General features: G+C 48.2%; 1 protein-coding gene across 1 annotated transcript in view; it reads right to left on the bottom strand.

The window, feature by feature from the left end:
- LOC139404869 (polypeptide N-acetylgalactosaminyltransferase 1-like) overlaps positions 1-19,742 on the bottom strand; it is a 68,991-nt gene that overhangs the window by 23,543 nt on the left and 25,706 nt on the right. Inside the window, exons 2-4 of the mRNA XM_071147403.1 lie at positions 15,199-15,310; positions 5,379-5,518; positions 5,107-5,275 (exon numbers count right to left, since the gene is read on the bottom strand). Coding sequence (XP_071003504.1) covers positions 5,107-5,275; positions 5,379-5,517 — 308 coding nt within the window. The 5' untranslated portion in view covers position 5,518; positions 15,199-15,310. The remainder of the gene's footprint in view (positions 1-5,106; positions 5,276-5,378; positions 5,519-15,198; positions 15,311-19,742) is intronic.

Below are 19,742 nucleotides of genomic sequence, written 5' to 3'. Positions count from 1 at the left end.
CTGCTCCCTCCCTCCCTCACTCACTCTTGCTCCCTCCCTCCCCCACTCCTGCTCCCTCCCGCCCTGCCTCCCTCCCTCACTCCTGCTCCCTCCCTCCCTCCCTCACTCACTCCTGCTCCCTCCCTCCCCCACTCCTGCTCCCTCCACCCCTCCCCCACTCCTGCTCCCTCCCGCCCTCCCTCCCTCCCTCACTCCTGCTCCCTCCCTCCCTCACTCACTCCTGCTCCCTCCCTCGCTCCCTCCCTCCCTCCCCCACTCCTGCTCCCTCCCGCCCTGCCTCCCTCCCTCACTCCTGCTCCCTCCCTCCCTCCTGCTCCCTCCCTCACTCACGCTCCCTCCCTCCCTCCCCCACTCCTGCTCCCTCCCTCCCCCACTCCTGCTCCCTCCCGCCCACCCTCCCTCCCTCACTCCTGCTCCCTCCCTCTTGCCCTCACTCCTGCTCCCTCCCTCCCTCACTCCTGCTCCCTCCCTCTTGCCCTCACTCCTGCTCCCTCCTGCCCTCCCTCCATATATCTGCAGAATGTTCCCTCTCTCCCCACCCCTCCCTCAGAGTGATGGAATGTAGCAGGGGAGGAGAGGTGAGAGAAGAGGTGAGGATTCCTTCCCTCCTCCAGTTGCTCTGTCTCTGGAACCTATTACCTCACACACACAATCGTGGTGTGTGTGTGTGTTTCTGCTCTTAGGGAGGGGGTAAAACAGTTGCGTCAGATTACTCACTTGTCCACACACACATCAACACACACCAACACACACCAACACAAACTTACCTAACCCTGTGAGCTACTAGCATGACTTTCCAGACATGATCTATGCTCCGAGACAGACAGAAAACATGACGTCTATAACTCATCATCATCAAGAGTGTGTGTGTGTGTGTGTGTGTGTGTGTGTGTGTGAGACGTATACATGGAGAAAGAGAGAGTAGACAAGTTGTGAAAGGAACAACTGGGTTATAGTGTAATCAGCTGCAGGCTGAGGATGAGGCAGTACATTGTGGGGGAGGTCAGTACATTGTGGGGGAGGTCAGTACATTGTGGGGGAGGTCAGTACATTGTGGGGGAGATCAGTACATTGTGGGGGAGGTCAGTACATTGTGGGGGAGATCAGTACATTGTGGGGGAGGTCAGTACATTGTGGGCGAGGTCAGTACATTGTGGGCGAGGTCAGTACATTGTGGGAGACCAGCTCCAGCCCCACCCAGCTCCAGCCCCACCCAGCTCCAGCCCCACCCAGACCAGCTCCAGCCCCACCCAGCTCCAGGCCCACCCAGACCCAGACCAGCTCTAGGCTCACCCAGACCCAGACCAGCTCCAGGCCCACCCAGACCCAGACCAGCTCCAGCCCCACCCATTCCCAGACCAGCTCCAGGCCCACCCAGGCCCAGACCAGCTCCAGGCCCACCCATTCCCAGACCAGCTCCAGGCCCACCCAGACCCAGACCAGCTCCAGGCCCAACCAGACCCAGACCAGCTCCAGCCCCACCCATTCCCAGACCAGCTCCAGGCCCACCCACTTCCTGACCAGCTCCAAACCCACCCAGCTCCAGGCCCACCCATTCCCAGACCAGCCCCACCCATTCCCAGACCAGCTCCAGGCCCACCCAGACCGAGACCAGCTCAAGGCCCACCCAGACCCAGACCAGCTCCAGCCCCACCCATTCCCAGACCAGCTCCAGGCCCACCCACTTCCAGACCAGCTCCAAACCCACCCAGCTCCAGGCCCACCCAGCCCCAGACCAGCTCCAACCCCACCCAGCCCCACCCGGACCAGCTCCAGGCCAGCCCTGCCCAGCCCTACTCCAGGCCAGCCCCACCCCTATCCAGCCCAGTTCCACCCCTACCCTACCCAGTCCAGCTCCACCCCCAACCAGCCCAGCCCCTATCCAGCCCAGCTCCACCCCCACCCAGCCCAGCCCCATCCCTATCCAGCCCAGCTTCACCCCCACCCAGCCCAACTCCAGCCCAGTCACTGCTGCTATTGACTGAGTCTTATCTGTTAATTGGAAAAGCAGGTGGAGGGAGACGAGCCTGGGACAAAACACTCTCAGTAATCAACTAAAGCTCAGAAAGAGAAACACATTTCACACATCAATGTGCACTGTCTGACTCCAGGCAAGGCTGTATGTGTGTGTTAGGCTTGGGCGGTTTGTCATCCCAACCTTCTCTCATCCCGGGATTTACGGTATAACCGGCACAGCACACAAGGGGGCGCTAAAAACACAAGAAAAGCCCATTGGGCCTCTAATACCAGGATGCTAACAAAATTCGCACAAACTAAAAGCTATATCACATAGATGCTGTTAGCTAAACGCTAATGAGCGAAAACGAACATAAACTAATCGCAAATGCAAATCCTGCTCATAAAGTTACACAAGCATAGCTAGAGCAGAGGGGAGAAGAAATGTAGAAGATATAAACGCTAAAGGAAGCACAGGGAGAGATTTAGCAGCAGTACAGAAAACTCCTCCAGAGATCTTTGATTTCTGGCAGAAAGCCATTATAAGATATCGGGTGGCAAACGTTTAATAGTGAATTGTAGTGTAAATTCATCTCATGTGCCCTGCAGAAGAGAGACTCAAGTGTTCTGGGGAACTACGCTTCATAATGTAAAATAATGTGACAGCTGAAATGAAGAACACAAACAGATCTTTCATATGCCTGGAAGGTTGAGTCATTAACATAATCTATAACGATTCATCTATAACGAATCATCTTTAACTAACCGTCAATAACAAACTAGATAATAACAGATATTTGTCTAACATCTATATCTAATGACCTATAACTAATCATCTGTAACTAACTAACAAACCATAACAATAACTAATAATCATCAATAATAACCTAATACCAAATCACTGCAATTATCTATATTATATTAAAAACTGTCTGGTTCAGGCCCCGAATGCTGATTGGCTGACAGCCGTGGTATATCAGACCGTATACCATGGGTATGACAAAACATTTATTTTCACTGCTCTAATTATATTGGTAACCAGTTTATAATAGCAATAAGGCACCTCGAGGGTTTGTGATATATGGGCAATATATCACGGCTAAGGGCTGTATCCAGGAATAAGAAGAGCCCTTAGCCGTGGTATATTGGCCATATATCACACCCCCTTGGGCCTTATTGCTAAAATATAAATTGGTTGGTTTGAGGCCTGATTGCTGATTGGCTGTAAGCTGTGGTATATCAGACTGTATACCATGGGTGTAACAAAAACATTATTTTTAATGTTCTAATTACCTTAGTAACCAGTTTGTAATATCAATAAGGCACCTCAGGGTTTGTGGCATAAGGCCAATATAGCACAGCTTTAATAAAGATATGTTATTAGTCTGTTGTAGGTGATTATCTCTAGACTAGAGAGGATCTGTTGTAGGTGATTATCTCTAGACTAGAGAGGATCTGTTGTAGGTGATTATCTCTAGACTAGAGAGGATCTGTTGTAGGTGATTATCTCTAGACTAGAGAGGATCTGTTGTAGGTGATTATCTCTAGACTAGAGAGGATCTGTTGTAGGTGATTATCTCTAGACTAGAGAGGATCTGTTGTAGGCGATTATCACTAGACTATAGAGGATCTGTTGTAGGTGATTATCTCTAGACTAGAGAGGATCTGTTGTAGGTGATTATCTCTAGACTAGAGAGGATCTGTTGTAGGTGATTATCTCTAGACTAGAGAGGATCTGTTGTAGGTGATTATCTCTAGACTAGAGAGGATCTGTTGTAGGTGATTATCTCTAGACTAGACAGGATCTGTTGTAGGTGATTATCTCTAGACTAGAGAGGATCTGTTGTAGGTGATTATCTCTAGACTAGAGAGGATCTGTTGTAGGTGATTATCTCTAGACTAGAGAGGATCTGTTGTAGGTGATTATCTCTAGACTAGAGAGGATCTGTTGTAGGTGATTATCTCTAGACTAGAGAGGATCTGTTGTAGGTGATTATCTCTAGACTAGAGAGGATCTGTTGTAGGTGATTATCTCTAGACTAGAGAGGATCTGTTGTAGGTGATTATCTCTAGACTAGAGAGGATCTGTTGTAGGTGATTATCTCTAAACTAGAGAGGATCTGTTGTAGGTGATTATCTCTAGACTAGAGAGGATCTGTTGTAGGTGATTATCTCTAGACTATAGAGGATCTGTTGTAGGTGATTATCTCTAGACTAGAGAGGATCTGTTGTAGGTGATTATCTCTAGACTATAGAGGATCTGTTGTAGGTGATTATCTCTAGACTAGAGAGGATCTGTTGTAGGTGATTATCTCTAGACTATAGAGGATCTGTTGTAGGCGATTATCTCTAGACTAGAGAGGATCTGTTGTAGGTGATTATCTCTAGACTAGAGAGGATCTGTTGTAGGCGATTATCTCTAGACTAGAGAGGATCTGTTGTAGGTGATTATCTCTAGACTATAGAGGATCTGTTGTAGGTGATTATCTCTAGACTAGAGAGGATCTGTTGTAGGTGATTATCTCTAGACTAGAGAGGATCTGTTGTAGGTGATTATCTCTAGACTAGAGAGGATCTGTTGTAGGTGATTATCTCTAGACTAGAGAGGATCTGTTGTAGGTGATTATCTCTAGACTAGAGAGGATCTGTTGTAGGTGATTATCTCTAGACTAGAGAGGATCTGTTGTAGGTGATTATCTCTAGACTAGAGAGGATCTGTTGTAGGTGATTATCTCTAGACTAGAGAGGATCTGTTGTAGGTGATTATCTCTAGACTAGAGAGGATCTGTTGTAGGTGATTATCTCTAGACTAGAGAGGATCTGTTGTAGGTGATTATCTCTAGACTAGAGAGGATCTGTTGTAGGTGATTATCTCTAGACTAGAGGATCTGTTGTAGGTGATTATCTCTAGACTAGAGAGGATCTGTTGTAGGTGATTATCTCTAGACTAGAGAGGATCTGTTGTAGGTGATTATCTCTAGACTAGAGGATCTGTTGTAGGTGATTATCTCTAGACTAGAGAGGATCTGTTGTAGGTGATTATCTCTAGACTAGAGAGGATCTGTTGTAGGTGATTATCTCTAGACTAGAGAGGATATGTTGTTTGTTGTAACATGGACAATAAAGATGGATTACCAGCTATAGACTCACCCCTCCAGGCGGACATCAGGCAGGGTTCTGTTGAATGCGATCATCTCCGAGGCCATCAGGTTAAACTGGTTGATCTTAAACATCTCCTTCATCTTCTCTTGGTTCTCTTTAGAAATCACCACAGGTTTACCTCCTTCTCCTGGACCCTCCCTGGGACGCAATACTGTATCTACAACACCACAGAGAGAGAGAGGGGTGAGTGTGTGTGTGTGTGTGTGTGTGTGTGTGTGTGTGTGTGTGTGTGTGCAATGTGTTTGTGTGTGTGTGCTCACCGTCCCTGCCTGGCAGGCCCCTCTCCCTCTTGTCATCACACTTGTTACACTCGCTGAAGTAGAGCAGGATGAACATGTCCAACATCACCCACACCAGGGAGGTGGCCAGAACCACCTTACAGTAGGCAAACCTCCGCATCCTAGAGAGACAGAGAGACAGGAGACAGGAGAGAGACAGAGAGAGGAGAGGAGAGAGAGAGGAGAGAGAGACAGAGAGCGAGAGAGGAGAGAGAGGTAATAAGATGAACACCAGGAAGTTAACCTCAGACTTCCTCATTATGTTACAGAGAGAAATGGCTAGTCACAAACAGCACAATCACACACCTTACTTACACTCTTAGAAAAAAAGGTGCTATCTAGAACCTAAAATGGTTCTTCGGCTGTCCCCATAGGAGAACCCTTGAAGAAACATTTTTGGTTCCTAGTAAAACCCTTTTGGTTTCCAGGTGAACCCTTCTGGGTTCCATGAAGAACCTTTTCCACAGAGGGTTCTACATGGGGACAGCCGAACCACCATTTTGGAACCCTTTTTTCTAAGAGTGGATCAATGAAAGCTTTCTTTCTCTCTCTCCCTCTGTCTCGTTTCTCTCCGTGTCTCTCTCCTTTCTCTGCTGACCAAAACACACCCTGTCCTCTCCCTCTGTCTCGTATCTCTCTGTGTCTCTCTCCTTTCTCTGCTGACCAAAACACACCCTGTCCTCTCCCTCTGTCTCGTATCTCTCAGTGTCTCTCTCCTTTCTCTGCTGACCAAAACACACCCTGTCCTCTCCCTCTGTCTCGTATCTCTCTGTGTCTCTCTCCTTTCTCTGCTGACCAAAACACACCCTGTCCTCTCCCTCTGTCTCGTATCTCTCCGTGTCTCTCTCCTTTCTCTGCTGACCAAAACACACCCTGTCCTCTCCCTCTGTCTCGTATCTCTCCGTGTCTCTCTCCTTTCTCTGCTGACCAAAACACACCCTGTCCTCTCCCTCTGTCTCGTATATCTCCGTGTCTCTCTCCTTTCTCTGCTGACCAAAACACACCCTGTCCTAACCACCTGTCCTCTCCCTCTCCCATCTCTTATCTGCCGTGTGGTTAACACACCCTGTCCTAACCACCTGTCCTCTCCCATCTCTTATCTGCCGTGTGGTTAACACACCCTGTCCTAACCACCTGTCCTGTCCCATCTCTTATCTGCCGTGTGGTTAACACACCCTGTCCTAACCACCTGTCCTCTCCCATCTCTTATCTGCTGTGTGTCTGTCTCTCTGTCTCCTCTCTAACTGTGCAGTGGTCTCCTCTCTCTCTCTCTGTCTCCTCTCTAACTGTGCAGAGGTCTCCTCTCTCTCTGTCTCCTCTCTAACTGTGCAGTGGTCTCCTCTCTCTCTCTAACTGTGCAGTGGTCTCCTCTCTCTCTCTGTCTCTCTCTAACTGTGCAGTGGTCTCCTTTCTCTCTCTCTCTGTCTCCTCTCTAACTGTGCAGTGGTCTCCTCTCTCTCTCTCTCTCTCTCTCTCTCTAACTGTGCTGTGGTCTCCTCTATCTATCTCTCTAACTGTGCAGTGGTCTCCTCGCTCTCTCTCTAACTGTGCAGTGCTCTCCTCTCTCTCTCTCTAACTGTGCAGTGGTCTCCTCTCTCTCTCTCTCTAACTGTGCAGTGGTCTCCTTTCTCTCTCTGTCTCTCTCTAACTGTGCAGTGGTCTCCTCTCTCTCTCTCTAACTGTGCAGTGGTCTCTCTCTCTCTAACTGTGCAGTGGTCTCCTTTCTCTCTCTCTCTGTCTCTAACTGTGCAGTGCTCTCCTCTCTCTCTCTCTGTCACGTGCCTCTCAGGTTTCAAGAGGAGGAAAGCCATTCTGCAGTCAGCCATGCCAACATCTCCTCCCCTCTATAGAGTTCACAGTGAATGAACAGGCCAGGCTTCCTCAGGGCCAGAGTCTACAGTTACCAGAGACGATATTTCCTCCTAAGAGCTCAGGAGCTTGACCTTTAAATGTTTCATTTCATCAACGGTATAGTACAGCTTGATACACTTCTGTCTCCTCTTCTACCTCTCCCTGTCTTACTCTATCCTCACTGGCCCCTCCACTGGGCAGAGTACGGTGGCCTGGTGGAGAGAAGTGTGTGTTTAAGAGGATGTGTGTTCGTGAAAGAGAGAGAGTGAGTGTTGTTCATGGATGTGTGTTATCTGGCGCAGCGTGTTCGCACACAACGTTGTCACTCAGCTGTGAGGAGTAACAAAGCGTGGGCAGAGAGCGACCACTGAATAGGTCTCCTCCTCACTAAAAATCCATCTCTGCTACTCTCCTTATTTCTGGCTCACTCTCTCATCTTTAGTCTTTTCTAAACAAACTCTATTCTTTATCACTTTCTCTCTCTTTCTCCTACTAGCCTTTCCTCTCTGTAACATAATGAGGAGGTTTGAGGTTAACTTCCTGGTGTTCATCTTATTATCTCTCTCTCCTCTCTTTCTCTCTCTCCTCTCTCACTCTCTCTCTCTCCTCTCTTTCTCTTCTCTCTCTCTTTCTCCTCTCTTTGTCTCTCTCCTCTCTTTGTCTCTCTCTCTCTCTCCTCTCTTTCTCTCTCTCTCGCTCCTCTCTTTCTCTCTCTCCTCTTTCTCTCCTCTCTTTCTCTCCCTCGCTCCTCTCTTTCTCTCTCCTCTCTTTCTCTCTCTCTTCTCACTCTCCCTCACCTCCTCTGTCACTCTCTCTCTGTCACACTCTCTCTGTCACTCCGTCTCTAATGTGGGAGCTGGGCCAATACCAGCTCACACTGACCTCATGTGAACTTCACTGACCTAATACGACATACACACACACTGAGACACGCACACACGCACACTAGAGGTCGACCGATTATGATTTTCAATGCCGATACCGATACCGATTATTGGAGGACAAAAAAAGCCGATACCGATTAATCTGCCGACTTAATTTTTTTAAATGTATATATAAATGATATATATATATATATATATATATATATATATATATATATATATATATATATATATATATATATATATATATATATATATATATATATATATACACACACACACACACACATTTTTGTAAAAATGACAATTGCAACAATACTGAATGAACAATGAACACTTTTATTTTAACTTAATATAATACATATGGGCTTTTGGATGGGTGTTCTTAAGGTGATTCCACAGGTTGGTGGTATTTTTTGATTTAGCCGTTGCTGACCCCATGCTTACATCTTTATCACAAATAAGACACCTTGCTTTCCCTGGTGCCAATTCTATGTAATAGTCCCACATTGGTGCTCTGCCTTTCTCTGCCATCTGTAAAACACACACACAGCTCTGAAGTGACAACGATACTGAAGAGTCTGCTTAGGAGACAAATACTCTCAACTGTTTGAATAAAAATAGAGTTTAAGTTACCTGTGATGAATGTTGAAAACAAAAACTGTAATTTCTATATGCAGGAAATCCTATTTTAATAATGGACATGGTAAGAATTGACTACCAAAGTGCGAGTCATATTTCCCATGACACCTTCTAGCAAAATCTGAAAATCGGTTCCTTTATTCATTTATTCCATAGGATGTTTTTAGATTCACTTAAAATATGGTCTGTGTTTCGTGTCGGCTTACACCACCGTGCCAATTTTATAACTGTGTAGATATCCATAGGACAAGGTAACTCTGATCAATATTGGCTAAATATAAGCCAAGATCTTTTTCTTTGTAGAGTTGTTTATGAAAATATGTTGATAAACGTTACCTTATCCTAGTGAGATTTACACGGGTACCAAAACACAGAGGAGGTTTAAGTCTGAACGAAACACAGACCTTATTGGAAGTAGATCAAGACATTCTCTATGGAAGACATGAACAGAGGAGGTTTAAGTCTGAACGAAACACAGACCTTATCTGAAGTAGATCAAGACATTCTCTATGGAAGACATGAACGGTAAAATAACAAAGGAACCCCTTTGAAGTTCAGCCACAAGTTATTACAGGAATTATAACGCGTCAACTATTTCTCTCTAAACCATATACCTTTGACTATTACGAGCCTGCTGCTGCCTACCACCCCTCAGTCAGACTGCTCTATCAAATATCAAATCATAGACTTAACTATAATAAACACACAGAAATACGAGCCTTAGGTCAAATCCGGAAACTATCACCTCGAAAACAAAATGTTTATTCCGTTCAGTATTTTATCTAACGGGTGGCATCCATGAGTCTAAATATTCCTGTTACATTGCACAACCTTCAATGTTATGTCATAATTACGTAAAATTCTGGCAAATTAGTTCGCAACGAGCCAAGCGGCCCAAACTGTTGCATATACCCTGACTCTGCGTGCAATGAACGCAAGAGAAGTGACACAATTTCACCTGGTTAATATTGCCTGCTAACCTGGATTTATTTTAGTTAAATATGCAGGTTTAAAAATATAAACTTCGGTGTATTGATTTTAAGAAAGACATTGATGTTTATGGTTAGGTACACAATGGGGCAACGACAGTCGTTGATTGATTGTTTTTTATGAGATAAGTTTAATGCTAGCTAGCAACTTACCTTGGCTTACTGCATTCGCGTAACAGGCAGCCTCAGGTGCTAATCAGGTGGTTAGAGCGTTGGACTAGTTAACTGTAAGGTTGCAAGATTGAATCCCCGAGCTGACAAGGTAAAAATCTGTCGTTCTGCCCCTGAACAAGGCAGTTAACCCACTGTTCCTAGGCCGTCGTTGAAAATAATAATGTGTTGTTAACTGACTTGGCTAGTTAAATAAAATGTGTAAAAAAATATATAAAAAAATTTGAATCTGCAAAATCGGCGCCCAAAAATACAGATTTCTGATCGTTATGAAAACTTGAAATAGTCCCTAATTAAATCGGCCATTCCGATTAATCGGTCAACCTCTAGCACACACACACACACACACACACACACACACACACACACACACACACACACACACACACACACACACACACACACACACACACACACACACACACACACACACACACACACACACACACACACACACACACACACACACACACAGTCCCTCAGCTTGCCTTCTCTGCAGACTGTATTTCTAATCAGGGATGGCAGAGGACACCCCACTATGTCTTCCCTGCTCACGCAGGCTCCTGGCTCACTGTGTGTGTGTGTGTGTGTGTGAGTCAGAGTGTCTATATTACATATCAGGTTTGTTAGTATTTGCAGTCTCTGACAAAAATAGACTGCCTCTCTGACACAACACAGACAACCCCCCCCCCCCCCCTCTCTCTGTCTCTCTCTCTGTGTCTCAAATCCCTCCCTCTTTCTTTTCTCTCTACCTTCTTCATCTCCATATCTTCACTCCATTTCCCCCTCCCTTCGATTAACATCCCTCTCTCATCTTCCCTCTCTCATTTCCCCTCCCCTCCCCCCTCTCCTCTCTCCCCTCTCTCATCTCATCTCCCCTCCCCTCTCCCCTCTCTCATCTCCCCTCCCCTCTCTCATCTCCCCTCTCTCATCTCCCCTCCCCCTCCCATCTCCCCTCCCCCCTCTCTCATCTCCCCTCCCCCCTCTCTCATCTCCCCTCCCCTCTCTCCCCTCTCTCATCTCCCCTCCCCCCTCCCATCTCTCATCTCCCCTCCCCTCTCTCCCCTCTCTCATCTCCCCTCCCCCCTCCCATCTCTCATCTCCCCTCCCCTCTCTCCATTACGTTTTCTCCTTTCCAGAGTGGTTGCCATCACTACTTGCCTTCACAGAGGAGATCCCCTCCTCTCTTCTTCTCTCCTTCCTCTGCTGGTTTAATCCTCCGTTCGAGGGAGATTGCACAACTACTAGGTTACAGCCAGAGAATAATGATCCTCTGAGGCTTGGAGATGTTCACTACTCAAGGATTTATGGAGTTGCTATGAGGAATGTGCTCAATGGGATTCTCGGTGTGTCCTGTGTGCGTGTGTCGTGCGTTGTCATGACACTAGAATTTAGAACCCAGTGCATTATCAAGCACACACAAACACACACACGGTCATAAATGATCACAGTGTGTTTGTGTGAGCAGCCCAGGCACACACACACACACACACTAGGGCTTGCACAATTACCATGTAAATGACGGATGAAGACGTCATAACCGTTAATTATTTGTATTATTTGTACTATTCTAAAACAAGTCTGAGTTGGGAATGAACAGCTGACTGAAATATGCATGGTTCCCCGGTTCAAATGTTAAAGATACGAGTGCATCGGCCCGTGGAGCCCAAACCGTTCCAAATGTAGCATGAATCAGTCAGAAAAACCATTCAAACGTTACGAACCAGTTCACTGACGTTGTTTACTCACATCCTTTTATTTCCCCTCTGAAAATATCTGGAATCTTTTGTGACTTAATAGATGCTCCTATTGAACTAAGCAGGAAATGCTTATGACCGTATTGATCTCCAAGTCAGATTACAGCTGTGCATACAGAGCACAGCTGCTCACGCCAACCAGAACCTCCCCGATCAAATACTCCTATATCTGCACGGCGCCTTCAGCATTCAAACGCATGGAAAATGGCTCTCGCAATGTCAAATCATAGGCTTTATTAGTTGGGTGACAATGTCAAATCATAGGCATTATTAGTTGGGTGACAATGTCAAATCATAGGCTTTATTAGTTGGGTGACAATGTCAAATCATAGGCATTATTAGTTGGGTGACAATGTCAAATCATAGGCTTTATTAGTTGGGTGACAATGTCAAATCATAGGCATTATTAGTTGGGTGACAATGTCAAATCATAGGCTTTATTAGTTGGGTGACAATGTCAAATCATAGGCATTATTAGTTGGGTGACAATGTCAAATCATAGGCATTATTAGTTGGGTGACAATGTCATTTGCTGGGTCATTGTAGAAAAGGGTGTTTTACTGACAGACTTGTGTAGGCTACCAGAGTGGACACAACTCACGTCCTACAGACTGCACATCTTACTGCTGATTGGGCTTTTAGATGGCCAGATTCACCATAACACATTGTTTTGGTAGTTCTGCTTCCATTTTTACATGAACATGATAAAGTTGTAATTTCCTAACTAGGACAGCTGCCCTGTAGGCCTGTGGTCTGAGTCTGAGCAGGAGAACACCAGTTCTCCTCCGAAACTTTGCAAACGGTCAAAACCATTCGCTTTTCAAATCCAAAGCTATGCTATAGAATGAATGTGTTCATGCAACAAATGTTAATGGATCGAATGGTATCGAACACAATCACATCAATTCCTTCCCCTAGTCAAACCGAATCGCACCGATACTTTTCGTTTGAAACGTATCGTTCCTGTATCATATCGGAGCCCATGTATCTAGATGTGTGCCAAATCGTGCTTGTAAGGAGAGATGCACATCCCTAGTCATTTGAGTTGAATCAGCAAATCACAGAGTATATTTCCTGCTTTTACTTCCTGTTTTTACTTCCTGTTTTGCTCCTATGAGTACACTCGTAATTCCTGCCAGTCCACCCATTATGCCCATTCTACTCATTCTATTTCTATGGCAGCACATGCAGAGGAGAGGAGATAATGTGTGTGTCCCCCCCCCCCCAATTATTTTTTTTGCTATTCGGACGGTTATTACGGAGACACTGTTGTTTGACTGACCAATTACTGTCATCTGAAATTCCAGGACCGTCACAGCCCTAACACACACACACACACACACACACTTCTGAATCAGTCTCTCTCTAGGACGCGGCTACGGTTCAGTTTCAGGTCAGAACCTCGTGGGGGTCAAGAGCTCAGACTTACTCTAGGCACACAGAGAGAGAGAGGGGGGAGGGGGAGCGGGAGGGAGGTAGAGGGGGAGGGAGGTAGAGGGAGGTAGAAGGAGGGGGAGGTAGAGGGAGGGGGAGGGAGGGAGAGTGAGGGGAGGTAGAGGGAGGTAGAGGGGAAGGGAGGTAGAAGGAGGGGGAAGGTGGTAGAGGGAGATAGAGGGAGGGGAGGGAGATAGAGGGAGGTAGAGGGAGGGGGGGGTAGAGGGAGGGGGAGGTAGAGGGGGAAGGAGGTAGAGGGAGAGGGAAGGCGGTAGAGGGAGGTAGAGAGAGGGGGAGGGAGAGGGAGGGAGATAGAGGGAGGGGGAGGGAGGGAGGGAGGGAGGGAGAGTGAGGGGAGGTAGAGGGGAAGGGAGGTAGAAGGAGGGGGAGGTAGAGGGGGAGGGAGGTAGAGGGAGGGGGAGGGAGGGGGAGAGGGAGGGAGGTAGAAGGAGGGGGAAGGCGGTAGAGGAAAGTAGAGGGGGGAGGTAGAGGGAGGGAGGTAGAGGGAGGGGGAGGGAGGTAGAAGGAGGGGTAAGGCGGTGTAGGGAGGTAGAGGGAGGGGGAGGGAGGTAGAAGGAGGGGGGAGGCGGTAGAGGGAGGTAGAGGGAGGGGGAGGGAGGTAGAGGGAGGTAGAGGAAGGTAGAGGGGGAGGTAGAGGGAGGGAGGTAGAGGGAGGGGGAGGTAGAAGGAGGGGTAAGGCGGTAGAGGGAGGTAGAGGGAGGGGGAGGGAGGTAGAAGGAGGGGGAAGGCGGTAGAGGGAGGTAAAGGGAGGGGGAGGGAGGTAGAGGGGGAGGTAGAGGGAGGGGGAGGGAGGTAGAGGGAGGGGGAGGGAGGTAGAGGGAGGGAGGTAGAGGGAGGGGGAGGGAGGTAGAGGGAGGGGAGGTAGAAGGAGGGGGAGGGAGGTAGAGGGAGGGGAGGTAGAAGGAGGGGGAGGGGGGTAGAAGGAGGGGGAGGGAGGTAGAGGGAGGTAGAGGGAGGGGAGGTAGAAGGAGGGGGAAAGCGGTAGAGGGAGGTAGAGGGAGGGGGAGGGAGGTACAGGGAGGTAGAGGGAGTGATAGAGGGAGGGAGATAGAGGGAGGGGGAGGGAGGTAGAGGGAGTGATAGGGGGAGGGAGGGAGGTAGAGGGAATGAGCGGGAGTGAGAGGGAGGTAGAGGGAGGTAGAGGGAGGTAGAGGGAGGTAGAGGGAGGTAGAGGGAGTGAGCGGGAGTGAGAGGGAGGTAGAGGAAGGTAGAGGGAGGTAGAGGAAGGTAGAGGGAGGTAGAGGGAGGTAGAGGGAGTGAGCGGAAGGTAGAGGAAGGTAGAGGGAGGTAGAGGGAGTGAGAGGGAGGTAGAGGGAGGTAGAGGGAGGTAGCGGGAGTGAGCGGGAGGTAGGGGGAGGTAGAGGGAGGGGGAGGTAGAGGGAGGAGGATGGAGGTAGAGGGAGGTAGAGGGAGGGGGAGGTAGAGGGAGGTAGAGGAAGGTAGAGGGAGTGAGAGGGAGGTAGAGGAAGGTAGAAGGAGGGGCAAAGAGAGAGAAACTGCCCACAAAGGCAAAATAAAAGCACTGTCAAATTGATTACTGATGCAAAGCTTGGCACCAATGCAAAGTGGAATGAAACAATTCAATCTCAAATCACTCAGGCATTTTAGGACTGGAATCAATACACATTACTGTCACTGTGAGGGTGTTTCCTAGCACCAACACACACACAACCAGTCTTATAAACCACAACTCCCCTCCTCCCCCTGGCCTCTATGAATCCTGTGTAATTGCTCTTTTAATTGCTCTTGTAATTGGGGCGTGGTGACTACATCTCTGAGGCTTTGCGCGCACACACACACACACACACACACACACACACACACACACACACACACACACACACACACACACACACACACACACACACACACACACCGATCAAATCACATAAGCATCTCTGTGAGCAGTTTGACCCAGCAGACTTCTATCAGCCCCTCTGTGTCATATTGACCTGGTGGAGTCAATGTCGGATGACTACAGTTTAGCCATGTGAAAGCTGTAGTAGTAAAACTAACAGAACTGGTCCTCTCTCACACACACACACAGCTGTACCTGTCCTGCTGAGTAAAGGGGTCTCTGGTCCAGATGTACAGAGGCTCCACCAGCAGGGGGAGGAGCTTCAGAGATCCCACTTCCTCCTTTGCTTGTCACTCAAACATGCTCCCTGGAGACACAGAAACACATTGGTCAGTCTTCAAGCAACTCCCTCACACATACAGACACAGACAGTACAGACCTGAGTCCAAGTGTCGCCCCACTGGCAAGACCATGAGAAGACTAGTGTGGTTTAACATAGAAACAAGACTAACTCGTCAGACTTCAGACCAACAAAAGGGTGTGATGGGTCTGTATCCAGAAACATGTTGCATAAAGCTCACATCATTCTTCAATGTTAATTCTATTTGTTTCACTGCATCAGGGACAGTGTCCACTGGCGTGTGGTTTACAGCCTTCTACAGTGTGAGAGTTCAGAAGGGCTCAGGAAGCCACTGTTCAGTGATCTGTCTCTCACTCCTCTCCTCCTATTTGTTCACTGCATCAGGGACAGTGTCCACTGACGTGTGGTTTACAGCCTTCTACAGTGTGAGAGTTCAGAAGGGCTCAGGAAGCCACTGTTCAGTGATCTGTCTCTCACTCCTCTCCTCCTATTTGTTCACTGCATCAGGGACAGTGTCCACTGACGTGTGGTTTACAGCCTTCTACAGTGAGAGTTCAGAAGGGCTCAGGAAGCCACTGTTCAGTGATCTGTCTCTCACTCCTCTCCTCCTATTTGTTCACTGCATCAGGGACAGTGTCCACTGGCGTGTGGTTTACAGCCTTCTACAGCGTGAGAGTTCAGAAGGGCTCAGGAAGCCACTGTTCAGTGATCTGTCTCTCACTCCTCTCCTCCTATTTGTTCACTGCATCAGGGACAGTGTCCACTGACGTGTGGTTTACAGCCTTCTACAGTGTGAGAGTTCAGAAGGGCTCAGGAAGCCCCTGTTCAGTGATCTGTCTCTCACTCCTCTCCTCCTATTTGTTCACTGCATCAGGGACAGTGTCCACTGACGTGCGGTTTACAGCCTTCTACAGTGTGAGAGTTCAGAAGGGCTCAGGAAGCCACTGTTCAGTGATCTGTCTCTCACTCCTCTCCTCCTATTTGTTCACTGCATCAGGGACAGTGTCCACTGACGTGTGGTTTACAGCCTTCTACAGTGTGAGAGTTCAGAAGGGCTCAGGAAGCCACTGTTCAGTGATCTGTCTCTCACTCCTCTCCTCCTATTTGTTCACTGCATCAGGGACAGTGTCCACTGGCGTGTGGTTTACAGCCTTCTACAGTGTGAGAGTTCAGAAGGGCTCAGGAAGCCACTGTTCAGTGATCTGTCTCTCACTCCTCTCCTCTGTGTGGACACGACATGTTCCTACTCGATGGTTTTCCCATCCTGACCCATCACTCTGGACCCGACCTGACCCAACCCACCGCCACAGTGTTCCCATCACACCTCAGGGACACACACACGCAAGAGTGACGTCATCCAGAGAGAGAGAACGAACGGGCGTCACGGGGAGCGGAAGAGAGATCAGACGGCGTGTCACTCAACAGGCTAACACACACTTCCTTCACCACTTCCCTCTGTGGCAGGAAACGCATCATCACCATCACATCATATCACCTGGCTGTCTGTCACTCAGAACATAGAGCAGGATCCAGATCCTCTCTGTCATCAGCATTATTCACTGCTCACAGCTTCACAGCAGCCTCAGTATGTCTCACCTCCCAAGACCAATCCTCTATGGTTTCAATGGACTAATGGGCTCAAATATATTTCAATCAAAGAAGACAAATAACATCCAGCCAAAGATGAACCTGTGATGGTACAAAGACACACACACACACACACACGCTACACTGGAGGCTCAAGAACCAGCAGCAGGATGAGAGGCCGGAGTGACGCATGAGGAATGGATTGAGGGAGGGCTGAAGATTCTCAGAGCTGCTCATTTCAGGGGATTAATCTTCTATTTTTGACAAACAGAAATAAACCCCCCCAGAGAAAGAGAGAAAGAGAAAGAGAGACAGCGAGAGAGACAGAGAGAAAGAGAGAGAAAGAGAGAGAGAGACAGAGAGAAAGAGACAGAGAGCGAGAGAGCGAGAGAGTAGAGAGAATGTCGTCCTCCAGAACCCCAGTCCTTGGCCTACATACAACCAAGACATCAGTCTGGTCTAGTGGGGCTTTATCCTGACAGAATGTGTGAATGCGAGGCATTGGGTTTCCACTGTAGCAGATAATGTCGTCCTTCAGCGTCTGATGGCAAAGAGATCTCCCACTGGGAACAGACGTCAAGTTAACGTCTATTCCACGTTGGTTCAAAGTCATTTCATTGAAATTATATGGAAACAACATTAATTCAACCAGTGTGTGCCCAGTGGGCTGTGTGTGTGTGTGTGTGTGTGTGTGTGTGTGTGTGTGTGTGTGTGTGTGTGTGTGTGTGTGTGTGTAACCCCCTCGACACACACACCATGCTCATGAAAATGAGTGTTTCAGTTGTAGTGTAATGTGAAGATTAGAGAAGAACAAGCAAGGAGAGCATCTATAAATACACTGCTACACTGCCTGGCAATCATCACCAACCTGCATCCATCCATCCCTCCAGACCCAGGCAGGCAGCACAAAACATCACCCTATCTAGTACCAATGATAGGAGGATGTCCATGCATCTCTCTAATTCTCCCTCCTTCCCTCCCCATCTTCTCAAGCCAGTGGCTCACTGAATCTCCTGCCAGTTTGCGTTCTCTAGCCCAGTGAGTGTGTGTATATATGTGTGTGTGTCTGTCTGTGTAAGTGTGCTTGTGTGGTTTTGTGTGTGTGTGAGGTCAGGTGTGTGAGGTGTTAATAACAGTGCAGCAGATAGCAGTCACTAGGCTCCTCTCCAAAGCAGACAGCCAGGTCTACCAACAACACATTCCACAGAGAGTAGATAGCTCTAACAGAGAGTAGAGGGCTCTAACAGAGAGTAGAGAGCTCTAACAGAGAATAGAGAGCACAAACAGAGAGTAGAGAGCTCTAACAGAGAGTAGAGGGCTCTAACAGAGAGTAGAGAGCTCTAACAGAGAGTAGAGAGCTCTAACAGAGACTAGAGGGCTCTAACAGAGAGTAGAGAGCTCTAACAGAGAGTAGAGAGCCCTCTATGTCACCCCTACGCATCCGCTCAAAACAACATATAATGTCATATAAACACGCTAAAACATAAATCATCAACCGTTAGACGCTCATATGTCACTGAGATGTGATGTTTCCTAAAGGCACTGAGGCGTTCTTCAGACTACATACATGTCATGTGTAGCCCCAGCTCAGTGAGGCAGCCGTCCAGGTGTGACTGTGTCAATGGAAGGTAGAACTAGACGTTAGCTCAACGGGGACTGAGAGACAGAGGTTGGGGGCCGTGTCGGGTGGGCCTGTAAATAACCAGGATGAACGTGGCGTCGTTGTTGTTGTTTTTATGTCTGTCTGTCCGTCTACTGTGTGGAGGGTACCACCGCCAGCTGAGACTGACTGTACTTCATGATTATCATGGTGATTAACAGGCCGCTCCAGCTATGCCTGTCAAAACCACAAACCCTGACGCCTGCTATGACATCAATCTCTAGAACCCCTCTCCTCCCTTCTTCTCTCCTCTCCTCCCTTTTTCTCTCCTCTCCTCCCTCCTTCTCTCCTCTCCTCCCTCCTTCTCTCCTCTCTTCCCTCCTTCTCTCCTCCCTCCTTCTCTCCTCTCCTCCCTCCTTCTCTCCTCTCCTCCCTTCTTCTCTCCTCTCATCTCCTCTTCTCTCCTCCGTCTAGCCCCAACAGCACTACAGAATCCAGTCTCAGCCAACACCCTCCTTTCCTTTCTCCTCTGCATTCTCTCCTCCTCTCCCACGCTGCCCTGTTTCCATTCTGTCTGTATAAATACCATTCCTGAGGAAGGAGAGAGACAGAGGGGCACACTCGGGGTGTAGGAGTATTTGAAGTGTTAGGATATCAGGAGCGTAGGAGCGTAGAGGACAGTCCTCTCTCCACACACTCGTATGGTACCTTAACACAGATAATAAACAGCTCCACTGTTCTGGAACTAAACATGGTGGAGGAGTTCCATTTCAGCACAGTCAGGCCATTCTGAGCATGTAAAGTCAGCTCAGAATGGCTGTAGAACCCCCCTTCATTCTTCTCTCTCTCTTTCTCTGTCCACAGCCCAGCAACCACTCTTCACAGAACCACCATGGCAACCACACTAGTAGCTGGAAGAGAGAGAGAGAGAGAGAGAGAGAGAGAGAGAGAGAGAGAGAGAGAGAGAGAGAGAGAGAGAGAGAGAGAGAGAGAGAGAGAGAGAGAGAGAGAGAGAGAGAGAGAAAGAGAGAGAGAAGAGAGAGAGACAAAGAGAGAGAGAAGAGAGAGAAAGGGTGGTAGAAGAGGAGATCTGAAAGGAGTTGGCTGTGTAACTGTTGTAGCAACAGCTGTCTGGCCATCAGCAAGCAGTTAGGCCATGGCAGTATGTCTGTTGTGTGTGTGTTGTGGAGGCATGTGTGTGTTCGAGTATGAGCTTGTGTGCCAGCCCAGCTGTCTGTTCACAGTCCACAA

Source organism: Oncorhynchus clarkii, unplaced genomic scaffold (genome assembly GCF_045791955.1).
Source record: "Oncorhynchus clarkii lewisi isolate Uvic-CL-2024 unplaced genomic scaffold, UVic_Ocla_1.0 unplaced_contig_178_pilon_pilon, whole genome shotgun sequence".
NCBI lineage: Eukaryota > Metazoa > Chordata > Actinopteri > Salmoniformes > Salmonidae > Oncorhynchus > Oncorhynchus clarkii.
Note: the sequence above shows the minus strand (reverse complement) of the source record. Positions and strands in the feature narration are given on the sequence as shown.